This window comes from Megalobrama amblycephala, linkage group LG20 (genome assembly GCF_018812025.1).
Source record: "Megalobrama amblycephala isolate DHTTF-2021 linkage group LG20, ASM1881202v1, whole genome shotgun sequence".
Lineage (NCBI taxonomy): Eukaryota > Metazoa > Chordata > Actinopteri > Cypriniformes > Xenocyprididae > Megalobrama > Megalobrama amblycephala.
This window is the reverse complement of record NC_063063.1, coordinates 13,090,118-13,114,350: the sequence shown is the minus strand read 5'-3', so window position 1 is coordinate 13,114,350 and position 24,233 is coordinate 13,090,118. Positions and strand designations below refer to the sequence as shown.

Below are 24,233 nucleotides of genomic sequence, written 5' to 3'. Positions count from 1 at the left end.
CCCACCACACAGAGTGATGAAGCCAATCAGTGTATGGGGATGATTAGAAGGCCATGATGGACAGATGTCAATGGGCAAATTTGGAAAGGATGTTGGGGTTACACCCCTACTCTTTTTGAAGGACATCCTGGGATTTTTAACGACCAAAGAGAGTCAGAACCTCGGTTTAACGTCTCATCTGAAGGACGGTGCTTTTTGACAGCATGGTGTCCCTATCACTATACTGGGGCGTTAGGACCCACACAGACCACAGGGTGAGCACCCCTGCTGGCATCACTAACACCTCTTCCAGCAGCAACCTAGTTTTCCCAGGAGGTCTCCCGTCCAGGTACTAACCAGGCTCAGCCCTTCTTAGCTTCAGTGAGCAACCAGTCTTGGGCTACAGGGTGATATGGCTGCTGGCCATATTAACACTATCACTTGGGAATAAGGTCTCTAGTGTTCTACTTCAGCACAATCGTTTAGGAAAATAAGATCTCTAGTGCTCTAGCCTATTGTGCAGCAATAACTAGACTCCAGACAATGCCTTTGAATATGCTTTAATCACGGCCAGGAGGATCTCGGATCAGTTTCTGAGAATTCCCCCTGACAAAGAGAATACAACAGTTTTTATAGAATAGGAGCATGGCAAAGGTGACATAATTCATTACATAATTTTTCGACAATATAATTGGTTCTTCATATGTATATTTCAGCAAACCTTTCTGTTACTAGAAAAAGCAAATCTGGAGTTCTTGATTACTTCACCTTGTTACTCAGTCATTAGGTTATATATTTAGACAGCTGTCTAGTTTTATTTCCCTTTTTGTTGTATTCAGACATGATTCAGACACACTTTGGCCCAAGTGTTGGGGACATCCAGTTGCACCTAGTCTGGCTTTAGTTTTCCTGTGTAGCTTCTTTGCCTTATTTTAAGGCTGGCAACCGTTAATGCACCAAATTTCAGTTAGATTAGTGTTATTTTCAGTTATTTTGTTTTAGTTTTTTTTATTAATGATAACACTGGTAGCCTACAACAATGAGACAGCTGCATAAACTAACCAATAAAACATCAAGAACTACTGATCAATGGCCTATCATACTGTGTAATCTAGATGTCAACATGCACTTAGTGATTTACTTGTCAAAAACTGGCAAAAATGGTTGGTAGAGATGCACAGAGCATGTCATAATAGGATAGCATCTTTTTTGACAGGCCTGTAATTAGTTTTACCATTAAACCCATTTACCATAAAACACAGGCAAACTCTGTGCTTGTTTGTGGTCCAGTAAACCCATTCTGCTCTGATGGCTTTGTTAAATGGGGGCATATCTGTCACCGTGTGCCATTTCTGAATTAATGCAGCTACGGTGGGGGGGATGGACTGCATTCAGACTGATGAACCTCCAATGATGGATGTAATTATATTATTAGACTAGATGATGGGTTTTGTATGGATACTTATATACATGGCAGTCTGCTCTCTGTCGAGTACTGTACGCTAGATCAAACAGCTCCATTTGGCTTTTTCTTTTTTTCAAGCATGGGTTTGAATGCAAGGAGCACTTTAGATTGTGTCTGGAGTGCTGTTGGCCACTGAAGCTTTAGAGACTGTGGCGTAGTTTACACGTGATTAATGAGAGTAGCCGCTCACTGATTATCAGTAATTATCCGAAAGCCGTGTGGCCTGGACTGTCCAGTGCTTAATGTCTTCATCAGGCCTCAGCAGAGATATGAAGGTTCATCTGTTACCATCCCTCCAGCCACCATACCAGAGCCCCACCAACAATAGCAAGAAAAGGCAGCAGCTGACTGGTGGGAGTGAAGCGGTCGAGATGATTTTACAAGCCATTAAACCCTTGAGTAGCTATTTCAAGGAGCTAATGGCCTCATCTTCAATCGCTGACATAGTTTTAGTTTAAAATGAAAACGTTACCTGTTCAGTCCCACAGGTTGATGAACATTTCATCCATGAATGTTTGTGCCAGAGATTGAAAAAAAATTGACTTTAAGACTTTTTAAATTAGAGACTTGTCTACATGAAGAGGTATTTTTTACATTAACGCAAAGAAAAATACGAGAATTTCTCATTTGAGTGAGTGTTTACAGAAAATTTGCCTTTAAAAAAAAAAAAAAGAAAAAAATTATCTCTCCTAAATATTTTAAATATTAAATTATTTTAAAATGTATTATTCATTTTAAATGTCCATGGCATTAAATATAGATATAGATAATAAAGAAATTACATTGACATTTTACCTTAAGCATAAGTCCTGGCTGTTTCTATGAAAATCTTGACATATTATATATATTTTTAAATACATTAAATGAATTGTCCTTCAGCAGGGTTTCTAAAATCCAAACTATTACCAAAAGACACTGACTCTCTCTTCTTCTTCAGGTGCTGTGGCTGTTGAGTTTTGACGATAAGAACACCTTGGCCGACGCTGTAGACAAATACTGCATTGGAGTGCCACCTATCCAATGGCTGGCCTGGATCCCTCAGCTCCTCACGTGTCTGGTGGGCTCAGAGGGGAAACCTCTCCTCAACCTCATAAGCCAGGTTGGATTCCTCAGTACATTACCTTTTCTTAGCAGCACATTCATGCTTGATATATCCGTCTAATCAAGATTAATTTCTTCTGCTGTCTTTAATAAGAGACAGTCTTCATTCAGTCCCCTCTTTGTCAAATTCATAGTTTACTGGTTCCCTTTTTAATTATTTATGCCAAGCATTGTTATTGGGTTAATATCAAACACTCTCCAACTGTGGGAAAAGAACCACCAATTAAAGAAGAGACTAATTTGCCCTCCTTGGAGTATTATTTCCAAGCCATTTAAAAAGCTCCTAAACTTCAAAGAGGAAACAGCTGCTCCAAGGGCCCAAAGAAAGGGTGAGAAAAAGTAGATGGAGGAGAGAGATCTGTGTACTTAACCCACGTAAAAAAATCCCTAAATCCCTCTCTCGTTCACCGACACGTTCCAAACAGGTTTTGCATGCAGCTCGACCACCTCTTTTCTCACGTACACATGCCAGACCAGCGACTTCTAATCTCTCCATTTCAGCGCTGACGCACCCGTGCAGTGGAAATGCTTCGCTTTGAGATTAAGTACACTTGAGTCCCTGATAAGCACCAAATGAAATGGATATGTTTGCACACCATAATCTCAATTAATGGAGTTGTCAAGGCTGTTTTAGGGTTGACAAGTCTCCTTGTTGAAAGATCTTTGGGGTCTGATCTAAGGCAGCGATGACGAATGAAAGGTAGATGTTTTGTAAAACTCTTGATTTTCAAGTGAAATCTCCAGCGGATGGAGCACCTTTATCTCAGGTTCTGAATTATTTAGCTGTGCTCCAGTTGGTGGGATGTTTTAAAAACGTTTGGTGAAATATTGATGAAGGTGAGCTGTGGAGTGCCTTGAGATGAAACCGAGGCGAGGGAAAACTCAACACCTTTATGCACGCAGACACCCATCACATGCCAGCACTCACACACCCTAAAATATGATGAGAATTCTCTCCAATTTTAGGGATGATCTCTTCCCCTTTTGCCTCGTTCATTTTTAATGCGATACTTAACAAGCTCTTAACAGAAGGTCTTGGCCATGGCTGCTTTTCATGTAAAAGCCCATCTGGACTCTGAGGTGTCTCTTTACACCTAAAGGCCAGCCTGCTTTCCGCCGTCTGCTTGACAAAGATCGTGTTTCTACTCTAATGGGCTGCTTGAGCTGGGTGCTGTGAGACCTGAGAGGGGCTGCGGGCGGTTTGAGAAAGGAGCGCTGTCTGCCGCCTTCATATTTGTCTTCATCCCCCCTCACACTGGTGTGGACAACATTCACACCCCTCACGGATATTGCAGTGCCAGGAGAGAAAGAAGAGAGGAACAAGTTGATAAGTGTGTTTCTGGGACTATTACATAACAATAAAAGGATCCAAAGATTGGGTTATGAGTCAGACTTCTCTGTTGGTTGGATTTAAAGTATAGAGACTGGGGGCAGGCATTTATTTTTTTTCCTAAATATGTGAAATAGACCTCACAACTTGTGCTTTGATTGCAGCTTAAATATGTGGTGTGTAATTTCTGTGGCACCAAATTGAATTGCAAAGATACAGACTGTTTTCAAACAGGTTTCCCAAACACTTCAAATCAAAAATTGATTGTTTGAAAACATACCTTTGGTTAAGCAAGTGTTGCCATGTCGTGCCACTCCAAAAATCTTGATATATTATAAAAAAAAAAAATTAAAAAAACTTTTTGCCACACCTGCCAATGGCCGGTGACTTAAAGGTGCAATATGTAATATTTTCTGTCCACTAGAGTTCGCTAGAGGCCTATTCAAAACAAAGATGTAGCTTGACGCCAAGTTTGAGCACAGAATCTTGGGACATGTGGTCTTCACCTTAACGGCCGCTGGAAAAGAATTGAGATAGGACTCGGGAAGAAATCATGTTCATGGAAATCATTATTAACGTTACTGTAGTATGAAGCAGAGCAGGACTGAGTGTTGTTGGAGCTGAATGAGGCCGCTGGAGCGATTGGATACGCCGCGAACAGCAGAACTTTTATTATGCCACAGTCGTCGGCGCCGCTTCCGCTATTCCGGTTATGAGTATGAGGAAACACAGCGCTGTTTATCATTTGAGTGTGTTGAAAATGATGTTATTATGTTACTCTGTGCGTTCGCTCAGTGGCTGCTGTGAGACACTGTTGCACACTGCAGTAAGATAGATCGATTTTAGAATATCATATTAAATGCTGGGTGTCTTGTTGATAAATGGCATTCAATTAATTTTAAAATGTATTGTATGATGGAAAAAATGCTGTATTACTGTTATTAAAAATAAAGCTGCATCTGATTATGCTATGGTAGCTACTTCACAAAATAGTGTTTTTCTCTGAGGCATGGTAAAGCATGGTACTAGCAAAAAAAAATCAAGAAAATTACATTTAAACAAGACCTAAACGTGTTGAGCTATATAACAACAATTAGTTTTCTGTCTATAAATATATCAAAACAGTTGTTCCCTTGCCTATTAAAACATGTAATATATTAAAGCATCTTTGGTGTTTCCATGGTTTCTACAAATAAAACTGGAAACCGAGGGTAACGCGGGTATGACGCAATTGACAGGCGGCGACTCACTAGTCCCAGAGCCTTGGCTAAAATTGCTATTTTCTCACGATTTACAAATAGTTGCAAACATTTGGGATATTGTAAGTACTCAAGTGAACAAAATATATAACACTGACCTAGTGGTTTTTGGATATTTTACTGCACATATTGCACCTTTTAGAAAATTTACCGGCCATAAATATTTTTTTACCTGCCATAAAACTGATTTCACAAAAACAGACAGTTATGACACCAAAATTTTAGATAGCAGTGAAAATTCACAATTCTATATTCCAAATTCAATACACCGTAACTATACAGTAACTATAGATGACTATAATGATATACAGTGCTTCCCACAGATTTGAAATATACTTGTGGTGGTAGCCAGGTGAAAAATCCTCCTATTACCCACGGCACAAAAATGGTCTACTACATGTGACAAACAACAAATAATTTATTTTCAACAACATTTTTATTTATTGAAATTCTTTTTAATTACATAGGCTACTATTACATTTAATTACATACTAATATTATGCATTGTAAATTATGCAAAATTACACCATTTAAATGGTAGAGTGCTTTGTCATATAGTGTATCTCTCAGTGAATGGGACACACATTTTACTGATACTAGTAAAATCTATACTGAACAATACGTGTCAAATGTTCTTATTCTTTTCTTCCTGTGGGGGAGCATCCCAGCCAGAGACTACAATAGTTTACTATGAATTAAATGGAAATCAAATTAAATACAATTATGTAACCAAAATACCACTTTTAATTATAAACAAGCCCAAAATACACAGGGACTCTTATTTTGAAATGTCTATACTATTGCAGGCTGATCCTTCAGAAAATATGCATTCTTAAAAACGTCTAAAAAACATATTATGTAAATGCCATAAAGTAGACATTGTCATAATTCATCAACTCGAGTTCATTAGCAATCGCTTGGCATAAATGTGCGCTATTCCCATATGCGCATCATTGAAGCAGTCTGAACTGAAGCTCTGTTGTGTGAGCCTGTAGAATGCGCAACAGCGCCACCTTTGTGACACATCCATCCTCTGCAGCACACATGAGAATATCAGCGGGAATAAACAGTTCTTGTGCACAAGAACGAGCAGGTACAAAACACGTAGGGCGAGTGGAGATTTTCCACTAGTTATTCAATTGCGGATGGTTTCGTTATCTCAAGCGGATAAAAAAAGTATAAGAGGATAAAAATAATAAAAACAAAAATGTCTCCAAATATACTTGGGCGGCCTGCCCAATAAAGTCTAAGTGTGGGAAGCTATAACTATCTATATTAGTGTCCACACCAATGCATGTTATTTTTCTGTTTATTCTATACCGTCTGCCGCTTTAAATGTCCAAGCTCTATAAATCAGGATGAATTCTGATTGGCTGTCATTGATTTTAACGTTCATTAACAGTAAAAAAAAATCTGAAAGTGATTCCAGCGACATTGTTTCTCTGTGCAATTATTGTTATAGTTTTTATATTTAGAATATTTTAGAAGATATAGTTACAGCTTTATCTTATAGTTATCGTCCTTCCTGGGATATTATTCGTGATCAACCCTGCACTAACGTTAATTAAAAAAGACTTGTTCTTAATGCCAATGTATCAGTGCTGTTTTGATAAATACATAAGCTTTTGGGATAAAGCATAAAAAAGCCTGAAACTTCTCTCTGTGATGCTGTTCAAGGACACAGCAGATCTCCGAAAAGGAGAAAGTGTACACTCGGGCTTGACAAGCTTTTAGCGAGTGTCATATTGAGCCATGGTTTTAATCTGCCCTTGATGTTTGTCCATCTCATTGCTTTCCCCCTACGGTTTCATTTTCAAAAGCCTGCACTATCACAGAGAAGTTTCAAAACATGTCAGCACAACGTTTCTCACTCTCGCTCTGACCCAAGCCCACAGGGACGATCTGAAATGTAATCTGCAACTGTTTCTCTTAGGTGGGACGTGTCTACCCTCAAGCAGTGTACTTTCCGATCCGAACCCTGTACCTGACGCTGAAAATCGAGCAGAGGGAGCGCTACAAGAGCGGTACGACTGGAGTTTTCGCAGAACATTCACATTGAAACAATATAAAGTCCTACAAAAATCTTTTTTCCTTCATGTGCTTTTCATCTCTCTTTTTTCCTCAGACTCTGGCCAGCAGCAACCCAGTTCGGCGGCTGCCCAGACCCACTCTGCGTCTGACCCGGGTCCCATCCGTGCCACCGCTCCCATGTGGCGCTGCAGCCGGATCATGCACATGCAGCGTGAGCTCCACCCCACCCTGCTTTCCTCTCTGGAGGGCATCGTGGACCAGATGGTCTGGTTCAGGGAGAACTGGCATGAGGAGGTGAGTGGTTTTGTGTGTTGAAGAGAGGGTTTTTGTATTCCAAAGGTGTGAGGAGCTACCTCTTAAAGCACATCAGCCCCGAGCGCAAGTTAAACATGACATGAATGCGTTTTCTGTCCGGTTTGCTTACGTTCTTTAGTCTCATGCCGCATGCTCTCGTACACGTAGCTGTTTTCAGAGGGCCGGCTGACCAGATGAAAGCTGACAGAGGGGAACGATTGGGGCTCAGTGAGGCTGAAAAGTGGTTTTGCAGTGCAGGTGGACATTGGCGCTCCAGCGCTAATCGGGCTTTGGCGAGGGGCTCGCTGTGATTGATGGGTGAGGGGAATGTAGACTGAACGTGGGGAGATTGGATTGCTGTGACAGGGCTGATGCGGTGATGCGTCAAGGCTGGACAGGGACGCAAGAGCCCACTCCTTTGGGACGCTTAGGGCCAGACGGCAGAAGAAGAGGACGGAAAAAGGGCGAAGAAAGAAAGTTTAGCAAGGGGAACTGGAGGATGAAAGAAATTGGCATTGAGAGAGCTCAGTGAAGTAAAACATGGGTTTAATTTTCCAGACATTGATGAAGTGTAGTCCCAGACTAAATTAGTCTGTTAATGGTGATCTTCTTCACTTGAAGTCTAAGCTGAATCTCTGAAGCAGAGATCGGTAGAGGCAGGCTTTTACTGATCTCTCTGGTGAACATCTTCGTCTCTGAAGGATTTTTAGTATTATCAAAATGGCAATTGGATTGAATATGTGAATGGTGTTATCCTTCATGGTAAATTGCTAAAAACTGGTTAACCATTCATCCTTGTCTCTTGGTTACTCATCTTTCCCTCATTTCCTTCCTCAGGTTTTGCGGCAGCTCCAGCAGGGCTTGGCGAAATGCTACTCTGTGGCATTCGAAAAGAGCGGCGCTGTGTCTGATGCAAAAATCACTCCACATACACTCAACTTTGTGAAAAAGCTGGTCAGCACATTTGGCGTGGGCCTGGAGAATGTCTCTAATGTGTCCACCATGTTCTCCAGCGCCGCTTCAGAGTCCTTGGCCCGCCGAGCTCAAGCCACCGCTCAAGACCCTGTGTTCCAGAAGATGAAGGGCCAGTTCACCACAGGTCAGAAAACACACAATTCAATTCTTGTGCAAGTTATTTTACATAGAAAAAAGTCTAAGCAAGGTGATATTTTTGTACCTCTCAAGTTATGAAATGCAGTTTTCTCCACATCTGAAACTAACATAACATAAAGAGTAGATGAGGAAAGATTATACAGGGTCTTCCTACAGTCATTTAATAACAGAAAAAGATTTTTATTAGTTTTAATTAAACATTAACAACATTAGACAGTATAAATTTGTCTTTTGATTCTAAACTCTACAAAAATTTAAGATCGTGATCCAATAAAAAATTATGGAAATTAATTGGTCATTGAATGGGAACCTAATCATAGCTGGATTTTCTTGATCCAGTCAAATCTCGATCTCAAAATCAACCCCTACATTTATTCTGTTTTTCTTTGACAATGGCATATTATAGAAGTTTAGTGCATTTTGAATGCCATTTATTCAAATGTAGTTTAATTTCACTGGCCGCAAAAGCCCACATAAAATATTTCAAGTCTGCTGACTCTTTGAGAACGAGCTGTCACACGCAGACTTCTCACAGAAGTGTCGGCAGAAGTCTAAACTCAGGCGAGTGCACTTAAAGGATCACGTCCCCTGTGCACATTTACACATGCTTTCGCTCTTGTCTCTGTTCTGCGTAACCACTTCTGCTTAGAGTTAACCACAGGCCTCTCCACCAGACCGACTCAGAATAATTGGCTCTGTGAACCATGTGATTAGATTTAATGGGAAGATGACTATGGGCAGAACCGTGTGTGTATCAAGGTGCTGTTGACTATAAAGAAATTACACGGCTTTAAGTCAACATGCTTGGCAAAAAAAAAACAATACATATGCCAATTATGTGTAGATTGATTTGGAGGAAAAAGTACAGAATATTTTTTTGGTAATTTACAAAATGTATTTTGTAATGTTATTTTTATTTATTTAAAATTAGTTTGTTGTTTAGTTTCATGAGGTTAAGGGAGAAGTGTAATTTCTGTCACTTAAACGAAATAGCAAACATAATTTCAAATGCTCAAATCCATTGGTGAGCAAAGCGTTTTTCCCCAAACTCATCCCACAGGTTGAGCTTACCATCTTGCTCACTTTTACACATGTACCTTTAAATCATAGTCATCTCTCTCTCTTTTTTTTACTTTTAGTGAGGAACCGAATACTGTATTTTTTTTTTCTGTTTACCTTCAAATCCCAAATGTCCTTCACCCCCCTCGAGATGTTTGTTTTTAAAATCTCTCTTAGTATGGAAGAAGTTGGCACGGCTCTTTCCCGAGGCCAATTTTGTACACATTGCCCGACAATAACCTTCCAGTGCCCCCGGTGTAGACCTGGCTCTCAGGAAGCAGAGCATGTGTGATCCGAGGCGTATGTTAAAACAAACTCCCCCTCAGCTGTCCTCTGCTCAGGAGAGCAGAATATGTTTATACTTTCCTTCCCTGTCCACCTACAGTCTCTCTACCTCAGTAAACCTTGAATCTTGGAGCTACTGTTCTTGTTTGCTTCATATGTAGTTCTATCCTGAGGCTTGTGTGTGTGTGTGTGTGTGTGTCATGGCCTTAGAGGACTGTTAAGGTTGTAAGGGTGTAAAACAGATGTTATGGTGCCAGCTGTCTCTGGGCAGTGAGGCGTGTCCAGTGCGCCCCGAGCCTTCTCTACTCACCTGAAACCGCATGCTACTGGGAATGAATTTTGGAGGGGGACCAGCAAAGCACACAGCCCCTTCAATTCCTGTATCCTTCTCCCCTTTTCCCTAGGAGTTTCTCTCCATTCCAACACACGTCCAAACACACACTCCAGCAACATTTGTTAAGAATCTTTTAAACCAATCACAAGCAAGACAGGAGCATGTTATTATCAGATGTGGCCTTCCCAAATACTTTTTTTTTTTTTTTTTTTTTTTTTTGCAAATATTATTACATTTTTAACTGTTGATGAGATATCATCTAAATGTTAATTTTGTTACTTTTTGCACTCAAAAAATATTTGACCAAATTAAGAAAATGTCAAACTTCCATTAAAGACATAAAAATGTTAAAATTAAACAAAATTTAAATTAATGAATTAAAAAATGTGCATATTTACTTGTATTTTAAGTCAAAATTCGTATTTAATGTATTAAAAAATTGCATGTACTATGGACATGGGTCATTTTCCTGAGGTAAATGTAATGTTAGATGACAAGTTGTTCATAAGCCATTTTATTGACATTGTCCCTTGGTTTAATACTGATTGGTAATTGCATAAAACTTTGTCTACACTGAACGAGAGTGGTGCAATGAAAAGCATCAAAAGCAAACAGCCCATTAGAATCAGTGAGACTGTCTACAGTAGGCGTTTCTCAATGTCAAGGAAGGATCCTCGGAAGCCAGAATTTCGAGGATGCTACGTCATCGACATCCGTCGAAGGACTGTTCCAATGTTGAGGATCCTCGGAATTTCAAACAAGGACTGAGTCCTTCGTTCGAAAAATATCCCATATACAGGAAAGGATGCATATGTATAGCCTTCGCGCTCTTCGCGCTCTAAAATCACCCACGATCCTATGCACGCAGCTTTGCGATCCTTGTTCAAAAAAATAAATAAATGTTGGACGTTAGCGGGCAATATGCTTTCAAATGTAAGTATATTTACGTTACCAAACTTTTGTTATAACTGTAGTAAATATGTCAGATAAATAAAGTTTAACGTTTAAATGCCAGTACAAATTACTACCGTATTGATATTATAAATTATACAAATACAAATTACGTTATTGATGGCTAACTGAACCGGACCGTCATTTAACAATTGTTAGCTTGGTTGCCGTCACCGGCATTTCTTTTACCTTTTCACTGACGTAATGATGCAATGACGTGCACTTGCTAGTCTGTTCCATTTACGTGTTCTCCGAATGCTAAAGAGGAGCCTCGCCTAACCTCTGAAGGAAGTGACTTGGAAGGACCAGTCCTGCCAAGGAAGTATCCTTGACATTGAGAAATGCCTAGTGAATGCAGCTCAATGCGACAGTAAACTGATGCCCCATTCTATTTCTAATGTATCACACATGCTTGCGCTACTTCTGACAACAACAGTACAAATGGATTCGGAACTCTCGCTTTGGATCTTTGTGTAGACGGGGTCAAGCTGATGCGACGGGACGAACAGTCGCACTCAGTGTACACACAGTGTAATGATACATTTTGTTTGTTTTTATTATACACTGCCTGGCCAAAAAAAAAAGTCACTGTTTGGATTTTAATAGGCAAATACTTAAGAGTCTATGGATGGATCATTATTACAGCGATTATTATTTTTCTAGCATGTTATGTTTGGCAACGGTTATTTTAACCCCTAAAAGATGGAGTCTGTATCTTTTCATTTCGAGTGTGTATATTTTCATTTCTTAAACAACCATGTATTAAGATGTATCGTGGCCATATTCAAGGATGACAATGTCAAGATTCATCAGGCTCAAATTGTGAAAGAATTGTTGAGAGGGAGCATGAAGAATCATTTTCACACATGAATTGGCACTGACCTTAACCTCAGTGTAAGTTTTTGGGATGTGGTGGAGGGGACTTTACAGAGTGCTCACCTTCTTGCATTGTCAGTACAAGACCTTGACCAAAAAATGATGCACCGCTCGATGGAAATATGTTTTTTGATGTTATTTCCAACAAGAGATGCATCAATTTTGGTCAATATCTTGTATTGACAATGCAAGAGGTGAGCACTCTGTAAAATCTACTCCAGCACATCCCAAAGACTTGCAATGAAATTAAGGTCTGGACTCAGAGGTGCCAGTTCATGTGTGAAAATGATTCTTCATGCTCTCTGAACCATTCTTTCACAATTATAACCCTGGTGAATCTTGACATTGTCATCCTGGAATATGACCATGATGTGTCTTCCTACATGGTGGTTTAAGAAACGAAAAGCTACACACTCCATCTTTTAGGGTTAAAAAACGTTGCCAAACATATAACATGCTAGAAACATAATAATGTAATAATGATCCATTCATAGATTCTTAAGTATTTGCCTATTAAAATCCGACTTTTTTTTTTTTGCCGGGCAGTGTATATTTTAACACTCCCCTAATGTTTGGTCCTATTTTCTATGTTTGAATTGTCAGCTATTTTTCAATTCCATTTAAATATCAAGACATTTTTGTTTGACTTTCCTAGTAAAGTAATTGAATTTAAAGGCTGAGTTATATTTGCTTATACAGATAAGTAAATTATGTGAAAAATACTTTTTTTTTTTTTTTTTGAAACATGAACACGTTATATTGCACACTTAAACAAGTCAGATAGCTTCATAATGCCATTTCTTAACATTTTAATGTTTTAAATTATTTTCGTTTGAATATTCTTCTGGAGATTTTTTTTTTTTTTTTTTTTTTCCCTTTACAATCACCAATTTACAGATAAATGTACTTAAATTGGTAGCTGTGAAAGTAATAATGTAGTGCTGGGTGAAAATACTAGTAATAGTACTGCGATTATAGTACTAGTGGTGTTAATATTTCTGAAATGCTTGTTTTACCGTAGTGGGGTTATGCTATTCTCGAGCGTTGCTGTCTACATTGATCTAAAGCGGGAGCATGTCTGCGGGGCCGAGGCTGTTTCAGGGCTCCTGTTGTGCTGTACACTGTGTTCACTCAGGCATTTCAGTGATGGAATTTAAAGTAGAGAATTCACCAGAGACTGCTGCACAGCGAGCAGCGCAGGCAGACGGCCGATGGGGGGGTGTATTTTTAGCGCTTGGCCACCTCCACCGCCCGAGCATTATTAGGTGTAGAAAACTTCCGCCTTCGGTGTATCTCATTCACAGGTCAGAGAGCAGAGACTTTGTTTTCTACAGCAGCGGGGAGCTCAAATCCCCCTAGAGTTGAGCTGATCCTGGGTCAGTTGGAAGGCTGAAACTGAGCGTACCATACTCCCCATCCATGCTCAAAGGTGCTACATTTATCAGAAAAGAACCTGTGCTGCCCAGGAGGCGCCGTTATCTGAAAAAACCCTCGCTTCGGGCCACCGCCGCTGCAGGGGATTGTCTGTTCGTTTTTTTCTAAATTGATTGCACCAAGTCGACCGCTGTGCATAGCTGTGCTTTTCAAATCAAATCTCTTTCTTAATGCTCACTGGTCATTAAGCACCTAAACAGTCTTTAAGTCTCTCAGAAAGAGTCAGATTGGCAGGAGATTACAGAGCGTGTCTGATTTCATAAGACATCATCTAATTTGGGGCATAGGAAATGGGCAGGAGCCGCAGTGCTTATGGCAGTTTACTGCTAAACAAAATGTCACACGGGACGTTGACGATATTGCGAGTGTCATGCGGGCAGTAAGAGTTTCTTAAATGGCCTTTCATTATGTGTGGCAGCCACATCTCACTGGCTTTGACATGAGTGGCAGCTCAATGCAAGATGCTTTTGAATTAAAGCCTCTTCTGCCAAAGCGTTAATTATACAAAGATATTTTTTTCTGGAGGGTGTTTTTCCTCTTAAATGTCTAAAATTAAATGCCAAGCCATTTCTGTATCTGCGGAATGTGGTTTTATTAATGTGGCACAACAGAAGTATGAAAGTGGAGCAGCTTTTAGCCTATTTGATAAAGACGTTCTGGCCTGGAGGTTGTCTCTAAAATTGGGAACGTGGCTTGCATTCCGACCATACCTTTTTGTGTGTGTGCTCTCCAACTTAATGCACAATGTCATTTAGAAGTTGCATTGAGCAGTTAATCCTTTTTTTCCCTCCTCATGAACCTTGATGTTATCAGCCCCATCAAGTCGCAAGGGGAACCTGGGAGGAAGTGCACCACTTCTGTTTCCCTGATCCAAAGATAACGTCTCCGGTCTCAGTCTCTTTCACACACTCTCTGCCACATTTACTCCGCCACGTGTACCTATTTCACACATCCAGAGTCTTTTCCTCCACTTGTTTTTATTCAATCATCTTTTGCAGTTTTTTTTCTTAGCTATCTATCTGTTCCTCTCTTTTACCGTGCCCCATCACTCTTTCCGTACACAGATTTTGACTTCAGTGTTCCCGGCTCCATGAAGCTGCACAATCTCATTTCAAAGCTGAAGAAGTGGATCAAGATCTTGGAAGCCAAGACGAAGCAGTTGCCCAAGTTCTTCCTGATAGAGGAGAAATGCCGTTTCCTTAGCAACTTCTCAGCCCAGACTGCCGAAGTGGAGATCCCGGGAGAATTCCTCATGCCTAAGCCCACTCACTATTACATCAAGATTGCCAGGTAACAATCAATACACACTAGGGATGGGGTTGTGCTGGTCGACTGATCATTTAGTCATCCAATAACTGACTAGTCGATCTGTCTTGAGGAAGTTATAAATATTTAGCCTAGTTTCAATGCTACCTGATCCATTTTGCACCATAAAATATCAATCCTCAATCTAAAAAAACAAAAAAACAAAAGCTAGTCAGCTGCACTAGTTACGGAAGAGGATTAGGGCCAAGCAATAATAAAAAAATAAAACCATCTCGAGATTAAAGTTGTTAAATTTCGAGAAAAAACTCGTTAAATTTCGAGAAAAAAGTCGAAATAAAATGTTGAGAATAAACTTGTTAAATTTTGAGCAAAAAAACTTGTTAAATTTCAAGAAAAAAGTCTAGATAAAATGTTGAGAATAAACTTGTTAAATTACGAGAAAAAAACTCATTAAATTTCGATAAAAAAGTTGAGAATAAAATGTTGAGAATAAAGTCATTAAATTACGAGAAAAAAGTTGTTAAATTACGAGAACAAATTCATTAAATTATGAGAAAAATGTCATTAAATTTCGAGAAAAAGTCGAGATAAAATGTTGAGAATAAACTCATTAAATTAAGAGAAAAAAGTCGTTAAATTACGAGAACATAATTCATTAAATTACAAATTTGTTCTCATAATTTAACGACTTTTTTCTCGTAATTTAATGAGAAAAACACAGAGAATTTAACACAGACGCACATACAAGGCTCGCGCGGGCACACACACAGAAGGAGGTGCATTTCAGATCGCTCGCGAACTCCAAATTGATTTCTCTTTCGCGTCCTCAATGCACTTGGATGGACACATACACGCATTATGTCAGTCAAAATACCCCTCTCGGCAAGTATTCTCATAAACGCATTCGGTTATGTCTTAAGTGAATGAGGTGAGAATTCGGATGTGAGCATGTATGGGGTCTTAATCTTAAAGTGACAGCAACCTATAAATACCTGCTGTTGTCTGTCATATAAATCAAACAACAAAACACAGCTTTAACAAAGATTAATCTATATTAAATTTATAAAGTGAACAGTGTCAATTTTACATTTAAATTACTACATTTCTGTACACGAAAATTAATACTACAGTTAGACCTTTTACTTTATTTGTCAACTTTGTTGTATTTATCTATGTTTGTAATTAGTGTACAGTATTTGTTCTTTTTACAGTCTGTTCACTTGCCTTTAATAATGTATTAGTTAGGATAGTAGTTTCTGCTGTTGTATCAGAGTAGTTAAAGTGGGCTAAGTAATAAATGCAAAGGTACCCCCCCCCCCCAATTTTTATTTTTTTTTGGGCTGATCCGAAAAATTATCCGAATCTGTGACTTAATAACTGTGATATGATCCGAACCGTGAGTTTTGTGATCCATTGAACCACTACTGATCATGTGTCGAGAGTAAGTGACGTGATGACTGACAAGACTATGGCGGAGGATTCGTTGCACAACAGAGCCGAAGCGTCTCACAAATGTCTTATCTTTTAGAATGCACACTCAGCGCTGCCAACTCTATATTCAGAGTAAGAAAGTAAAACGCTATTTCAATACCCCGCGTTTTGAAAGCAGCTCCCTGATGAATGCAAATATCTCCCAATATGAAAGCCGTCTTAGACTGGGCTGTGTAGTTGTAACCATCTCTTAGCTCTGTATCATGCTTGAAGAAAAATTTGCTCTATTTGCACTTAGAATATTATGTGAGTACTTTGATTATGGTTGCACTTATTGTTTGCACTTAAAGGGATAGTTCACCCAAAAATGAAAATTTGATGTTTATCTGCTTACCCCCAGGGCATCCAAGATGTAGGTGACTTTTTTTTCTTCAGTCGAACGCAAATTATGATTTTTAACTGCAACCGCTGCCGTCTGTCAGTCAAATAATAGGAGTGATTGGGAACTTGAACAATAAGAGTCGAAAAAACTTCCATAGACAAATCCTAATTAAACCCTGCGGCTCGTGACGACACATTGATGTCCTAAGACACGAAACGATCGGTTTGTGCAAGAAACCGAACAGTATTTATATCATTTTTACCTCTAATACACCACTATGTCCAACTCCGTTCAGCTTCCGGTTAGTGAGGTCTGATCGCGCTCTGACAACGGAAGTGATGTCTCGCGCTCATTGAAGTATATGGGCGAGACATCACTTCCGTCAGCAGAGCGGGTTTTTTGACCTCACTAACAGGATGCTGAACGAAGTTGGACATAGTGGTGTATTAGAGGTAAAAAATGATATAAATACTGTTCGTTTTCTCACACAAACCGATCGTTTCGTGTCTTAGGACATCAATGTGTCGTCACGAGCCGCAGGGTTTAATTTGGATTTGTCTAAGCAAGTTTTATTTACTGTTACAGTAGAAGTTCCCATCCACTGCTATTATTTGACTGACAGACAGCAGCGGTTGCAGTTAAAAATCATAATTTGCGTTCGACTGAAGAAACAAATTCACCTACATCTTGGATGTACTGGGGGGTAAGCAGATAAACATAAAATTTTCATTTTTGGGTGAACTATCCCTTTAATAAGAATAAGAGAAAACTGTTATTCATTTTTATTTATACTGTTTTTTTTTTTTCTATGATCGATTTGAGGAAAGGAGTTCAGTTAGGAGGTCAAAAGTTGTAGAAGCTCACAAATCATGTAGTTCTAAGAGACTCATATGAAATCATACAGGAGAGAATCCATCCAGTTGAGTATGTGGCAAAACCTTTTACAGTGCTTTGGGTGTTGTCTTTTAATGCATATGATAATTTATATTCAACAAGTAGAACTATTTCGTCATTGAGGATTTCTTAAAAATACTGTGTAAAAATCTTGTCTCGTTCTCATGAACTCAATCTCGTGTCTCGTCTCGTGAGATAACTGTCTCGTCCCACCCCTACAAACTATTTATTAATATGGAGCTTCATGTCCCTAATATATACTTGGACTCGTAGGTGGTTTTTGATTAAATATTTTTTAATTCTCCCTTTGGAGTTCCAAGCTAGACTCCAGCTGAGACCTTAATTCTCAGTGATTACTTAATCACTTACCCATCATTCTCTCTCTCACATCCTCTTACTCTACCTCCTAAGGTTCATGCCCAGGGTGGAGATTGTTCAAAAGCACAACACAGCTGCTCGACGCCTCTACATCCGCGGGCACAACGGCAAGATCTATCCGTACTTGGTGATGAATGACGCATGTCTGACGGAGTCCCGCAGAGAGGAGCGTGTGTTGCAGCTCTTGCGGCTACTCAACCCCTGCCTGGAAAAGAGGAAAGAGACCACCAAGAGACACCTCTTCTTCACAGGTACTGCGGCAACCACAGATCACACAGAAACGTCCCCTTGCCCATGAAATAGCACTGACTATTTAAGTCAGCGCCTTGGACATGACCTTGCATTTGAATGAAGTTCAAGCCTATTTATAAGTTTATTTGTAATGAATAAAAAAAATCATATAAAAGTATACTTAAAACATTGTAAAGGATACATTCAAAATAATAAATTGTTTTAAGTAATATGAAATTTTTAATTAATATATAAGGGATTTTTTTCACTTCTTCTTGTTACATCTTATTTTGAATCGTGGCATACATGTGCTCAGATCTGCCCCATTTGAATGCTGTCCATTTGCTCTCAATGCTGAACTCAATGGCCTAGTTGCTCTCAGACAGATTGGGGGAGATAGAAGAAAAGAAAAAGAGGCAAGATTGAGGTGAAAAGTACCAGGAAAAACTGTGTAGTTGTAACAGAAGAAGAAAGAGAGGGGATTGGAGCAGAAAGAATGAAAATGAGGTTGCTCTTCTCCCTGTGGAGACTGAGGAAGATCTAAATTGTCTTTTTTGTGACAGACACATTAAAGATGAAACTCTTTCAGGTCAGAGGTCCAGGATGCCATGGCTTAGCTTTTGTTGGAACATTTTGTCTCTTGCTCCATGTTTTTTTAAATACAAAGAAAAGAGGTTGATTTTTATGCTGTAATGCAATTAATAATCATTAGGGATGTTTATGTGCACGTTCTATTTTTATCATGAATTTAATGCATTTCGCTAAAGTGATTTATTAGATGTGTATGAGATGTCCCAGTGGTCATGTGACATGCTTTTCTTTTTACTCCAGAGAGACCCTCACAGGTGTTTGTGGCCTCTCTCAGCTATTGATTTGTCTTGTTTAAAAATGATTACTCTGTAAATGGAATGATTATATAAACAGGTCTGTGAAAATGTTTAGAAGTATTTTAGGAGATGTTATGTTTCACGTTAACTGATCAGAATAACTGCTAAAAATGTATAGCAATGGGATTTTGAATTGCTTTATGTACCAGTAGAGTACATCCTCTTTAAATCTGTTCTCTTCTCAGTCCCAAGGGTGGTGGCGGTGTCTCCTCAAATGCGGTTAGTGGAGGACAATCCATCGTCTCTGTCTCTGGTGGAAATCTACAAGCAACGTTGTGCTAAGAAGGGCATCGAGCACGACAACCCCATTTCCCGCTATTATGACCGGCTTGCGACTGTTCAGGCTAGAGGAACCCAAGCCAGCCATCAAGTATGCCATTGATATACTTTTTTATATTATTTATATTAATTAAAAAGGTATGAAAATCTCATGAAATGGCCAAGGACTTGTCATTGGTTATATTTATATACATAAATATAAAAATAATAATTACCCTTACTTTTGCTTTTGATTTTGGAGGAAAATGAACTGAACATTTACCCTAATATGCAGTTAAGTAATAGCTTTTCTATCTTTTCAACCATCATCTTTTTTGTCCATGTTTTAAGGTCCTGCGTGACATTCTAAAGGAGGTCCAAGGCAACATGGTTCCTCGTAGCATGTTGAAAGAATGGGCTCTGCACACCTTCCCCAACGCCACAGACTACTGGACCTTTCGCAAAATGTTCACCATCCAGCTTGCTCTAATTGGTCTGGCTGAGTTCATGCTGCACCTGAACCGCCTCAACCCAGAGATGCTGCAGATCGCACAGGTACCTGAATGACTTGACGTAATGGAAATGATCTCATACTTGATACTAGCTCTCTTTCATCAAATATACATGTATCCATTAAGTCCAAAGCAGTGTGTTGGGTCATCACACATGCTTCAGTTTTTGTTGGCCACTCTCCAGCTGTCCTCATGATTGTTTGTTCTGCAACATTTGCGATATAGTATCAGGTCAGTGCAGGTCCGTAGAGTGCATTTGAAAGTCTTTTATTAGAAATGTGCGTCAAACAAGCACCTCATCCTATGATTCTTATCTGTAGTTTTCTGACAGGCGGACGAATGGGCGGCTAAGTGGGTATAGTAAGCCCCCTTGCTGCCGGTTCCACTCTACAGATCTCATTAGGCACTGGGAGATTACCAGAGCGGACGAGCAGATATGTCCTGTCTTTGTCTCAGTCTCCCTCTCAATAACACACACAAACCATCATGCATTTCTCTAGTGTATCACTTCCAGAGTATCTCTCTGTTTGACAGATATTGCGTTCGGTCCTGTGCAGGGTCTAAATACTGAGCTGGAATCATGTTTGAACACGTTGGAGGAGTTTCATAATACTTGAGTGACACTTCATCATTATTAAACTAATAAAAATATACATTCAGACAATTATAGCATCCTTGATCTTGATCTTATGAAATAGTTTATTGGTGATGACGACGCTCTACCTCAAGGGCATCAGAAGGCAAATGGAGATTATTTTTGTTCGTATGCTGAAATGCTGATGCAGACCACAATGGGTGTAGGATCAATACATCCTCACATTTTTGTGGTCGGATGTCTACAACGCTATCCAGTTTTTCCCAGAGTGCTATAGATTAGCTGTTGTCTGATGTTAGTCCCATTTGAGTCCCACATGAGCAAATCGGCTCCTTTCCCAAATTTGCTTTATTTCTCTGGATGGAAACTAATGACTTGGCGCCACATGATATTTGCTCTCTCAAAGTTAGCCCAAGTCTGCAAGGTCAGATTCTCCGAGATTAATTAGTTAACACCACCCTAATGTGTTGTTCCCTCCACAGGACACTGGAAAACTCAATGTATCATACTTCCGCTTCGATATTAATGATGCCACTGGTGATCTGGATGCCAACCGGCCCGTCCCCTTCAGGCTGACGCCCAACATCTCTGAGTTCCTGACCACCATCGGCGTATCCGGACCCCTCACGGCTTCCATGATAGCGGTAGCACGTTGCTTTGCCCAGCCTAACTTCAAGGTACAACAATGATGAAGAACGAGACTCCACACTTTTAGTCTCTAGGGATCTTGACCCACTCTCAATCTGTGTCTCCTCTCAATCAGGTCGATGGCATCTTAAAAGCAGTTCTTCGGGATGAAATCATCGCTTGGCATAAGAAAACGCAGGAGGACACATCCATGCCTCTGTCCCCAGCTGGACAACCTGAGAACATGGACAGTCAGCAGCTGGTGTCTCTGGTCCAGAAAGCTGTGACGGCTATCATGACCCGCCTTCACAACTTGGCCCAGTTTGAGGGTGGTGAGAGTAAAGTAAACACGCTAGTGGCGGCTGCCAACAGCCTGGACAACCTGTGCCGCATGGACCCTGCCTGGCACCCCTGGTTGTAGGTTGTGTAAAGAAAGAAATTCTGGCAGATCTCAGAGAAATGCAATACTGTGAAAGAGAATGTCAGAGTTGATGAATTCGTCCCGCACAGGTTTAAAAAAAACGTCTTGTTTTGAGTTAATGTATTTGGAAAATGCGCAAACTGTAATTTAAAAAAAAGAATATGATATTACCTAAGATCTTTAGTATTCACTGTTATATTCACAGGTAAGAGATACATGCAGCAATTAAAAACAGCTTTGTTTGGTTGGACAGAGACTATTGTGAAACTGATAAGCTTAGTAAAGTGCTTTTTTTGAGACTGTCGTGATTGTCAGCGAAGATGTGTGATGGTACAAGACGGCCTTTAAGAAAATACTGTTTCCACAGCCTTTTCTCGGCTCCACACTGGAAGAGGGTGCAGCAGCCATCCCAGCAGATTTTATGCAACTCCCATCAAGCTCTCCTTTTACGCCTCTGCCATTTCTCTCTGACTGACGGAAGCCTTTTAAATTTAGTTATCTAATTTACATGACCCAACACTCAGAAATGTTCAGCATGTTGTTATGTGTATGTCATAATTTAAAATTGTATGTGGGCATATTTTTTTTTTTTTTTTTTTTTTACCTTTGTACATGTAAAAATGACATTGCATCCCTTAATTGCTGTGTACTTTTCTACAGGTTTGTGTAATTTAAAAAGCCGTCATGTGTTACTGTCAAACATTCAACCATAAGATTATTTTCCCCACAAAATACTCTGGAAAGGCAAAGACTTATGAGCCTTAAGACAGGGATAGCTCTATATTTAGCTCATTTTTAGTTAATCATAGCACATACGATTAATTTATCTATTATTACAGCTCAAAGTTTTTGAACTTTGCCTTTTTAGGAGTGTCCCAAAGCATTTGTATCTCACCGATACACCTAAAAGCATTTTTGTATACATTCCCCTCTTTTGTAAAGGTACAGAATATTGTGCCAACATATGGATAGTTACCTCTGCAATGTAAATATGCATTTTGTTTTAATAAAATGCTCTTTTTCAAGAAACAAAACAAGCATTGGTGTTTTCATAAGAACGGCAGCCCAAACTGCTGTCTGTGGATGTGTAGCCTGACTTCAATGTGATGTGTATCTCTGTGGGTGGTTGATTGAAGGACACTTTCAAAAGAATAACCTTGTCTCTCGCTGATTGTCTGAAGTACAGGAGAGGACCTGAGTGAGAGCACGCCATGGAGTCGTTCGGGTCAGGTCAGATCTCAGCCTGCTTTTCCTTCTTTATTACACCCCGTCAGTATATCTCACCGAGCGCCGTCTTCTCAGAGTTACACATGCTGTCAGCGCTGGCTTCAATCCCATAAACCATTGCTTCACCCTGTATGCTTGCACAGCACAGGTGCTTATCCTCCTTCCTCTGATCTCTCTCCAACCCCTTTCTAACATCAGTCAGGGACCGTGCACTTCCATCTTTGTCCTCCTTTTGAGGTCCTTTGCCACCAAACAGTCCTGGGGGCTGATGTACAACTGCACTGTCTGAACTTGAAAGAGCTGCGATATTTAACTTTGAATGTGAGAGATGTGTCAGGTCCTCACTGTGGTTTGGATGCCCCCCACCCCCTGCTGCATTGCCCATGATGTCTAGACTGATAGAAGGAGGATGTGGTTGACTGATTGATGTAGCCCCCTCAGGGGGAGCTGTGATTGGCAGACACATGGAAGACAAACAAACCACCGTTTCTTGTGGCAGCACAATGAGAGAGAAGAAAATCTTACTTGATGACCTCATACCTGCTAAAATTCAGAGTGACATTCATGAGTGAAAGTTGAATGACTATTATTCCGTCACTGTTATTAACCTTAAAGGTGAGGTATGTCATTTTTGATGTTTAGATATCTTTTATTATCACAGTTGAATTAGCAGACTACAAGTAACCCCTTAAGAGGACGATTTTAATGTTAACACTGGAGCTCTCAAAACGCTGCAGGTTTGGCAGGCCAACATAGCAACATTAGGTGTTTATGCCAAGCAGCAACCTCCCCCAGTTTCTCTTGAAGCCAATACGGAAGTGACTTAAACTGCAATTCATCGACTGGCCGCTAGGGACAGGCTCCAAAAGACAGCAGAATCTTACTGAGCTCCATGTTAAAACGCCAACTTTACAGCAGAAAAAAAACATGTTTACAGCCTGGTACAAATTGTAGTTTTGGTCTATACAGCTAATTTTTCCCTTCATGACAACTCTGAGGGGGGTAAATTATTTTTTTTTAACTCATCCGTTTAAATTATATTAAGCCTTAAAGTTCTGCATAATTAAGGACGTGGCCACTTGAGTGACAGGTGGAATGCCACTGCTGTCACTACTAGCCGCTTGTCTGTTGTCAGTCAGCTAATTTCATACAATTATCAAATAATATGGCTTGCTGTGTGGTTAATGGTCGAGACAGATGTACGTCTGTACATGTGCACGCATGCGGAAGATAAACAACACAAGTTGTTGGATCGTCTAGCCATTTGCATTTTGTCAGCCAGATTTACTACAATGACAATGGCTGGAGAATATGCCTCTCAAGACACCACAAAATACGACAGCACTACTTGGATATTATAACTAAAAGTTCTGCACCATTTTGAAAAATTATACTATGGATGCGGGCTCATTTTTTTGTGAGTCCAATGTATATGATCGTATACAGTTTTACAACATAAACGCTGCTCAGATTGCATAATTTCTTGAACGATGATGAAGAGCAGATCGTTCAGAAGAAATGTGATGCAAACAATGGACAATATATCAATATTTCATGGATATAACGCTTTTGTTGACAAAAGTGTTGTTGGATGTTTTTCAATGGATGCTCAT

General features: G+C 39.8%; 1 protein-coding gene across 1 annotated transcript in view; it reads left to right on the top strand.

Moving 5' to 3' along the window:
• Window positions 1–22,427, top strand: part of LOC125256018 (transformation/transcription domain-associated protein) — a 101,211-nt gene extending 78,784 nt beyond the window's left edge. Inside the window, 10 exon segments of the mRNA XM_048171646.1 lie at window positions 2,382–2,543; window positions 7,068–7,158; window positions 7,260–7,459; window positions 8,297–8,558; window positions 14,576–14,801; window positions 17,896–18,113; window positions 19,166–19,350; window positions 19,590–19,793; window positions 20,828–21,022; window positions 21,109–22,427. Coding sequence (XP_048027603.1) covers window positions 2,382–2,543; window positions 7,068–7,158; window positions 7,260–7,459; window positions 8,297–8,558; window positions 14,576–14,801; window positions 17,896–18,113; window positions 19,166–19,350; window positions 19,590–19,793; window positions 20,828–21,022; window positions 21,109–21,393 — 2,028 coding nt within the window. The 3' untranslated portion in view covers window positions 21,394–22,427.
• Window positions 22,428–24,233: the final 1,806 nt, after the last annotated feature.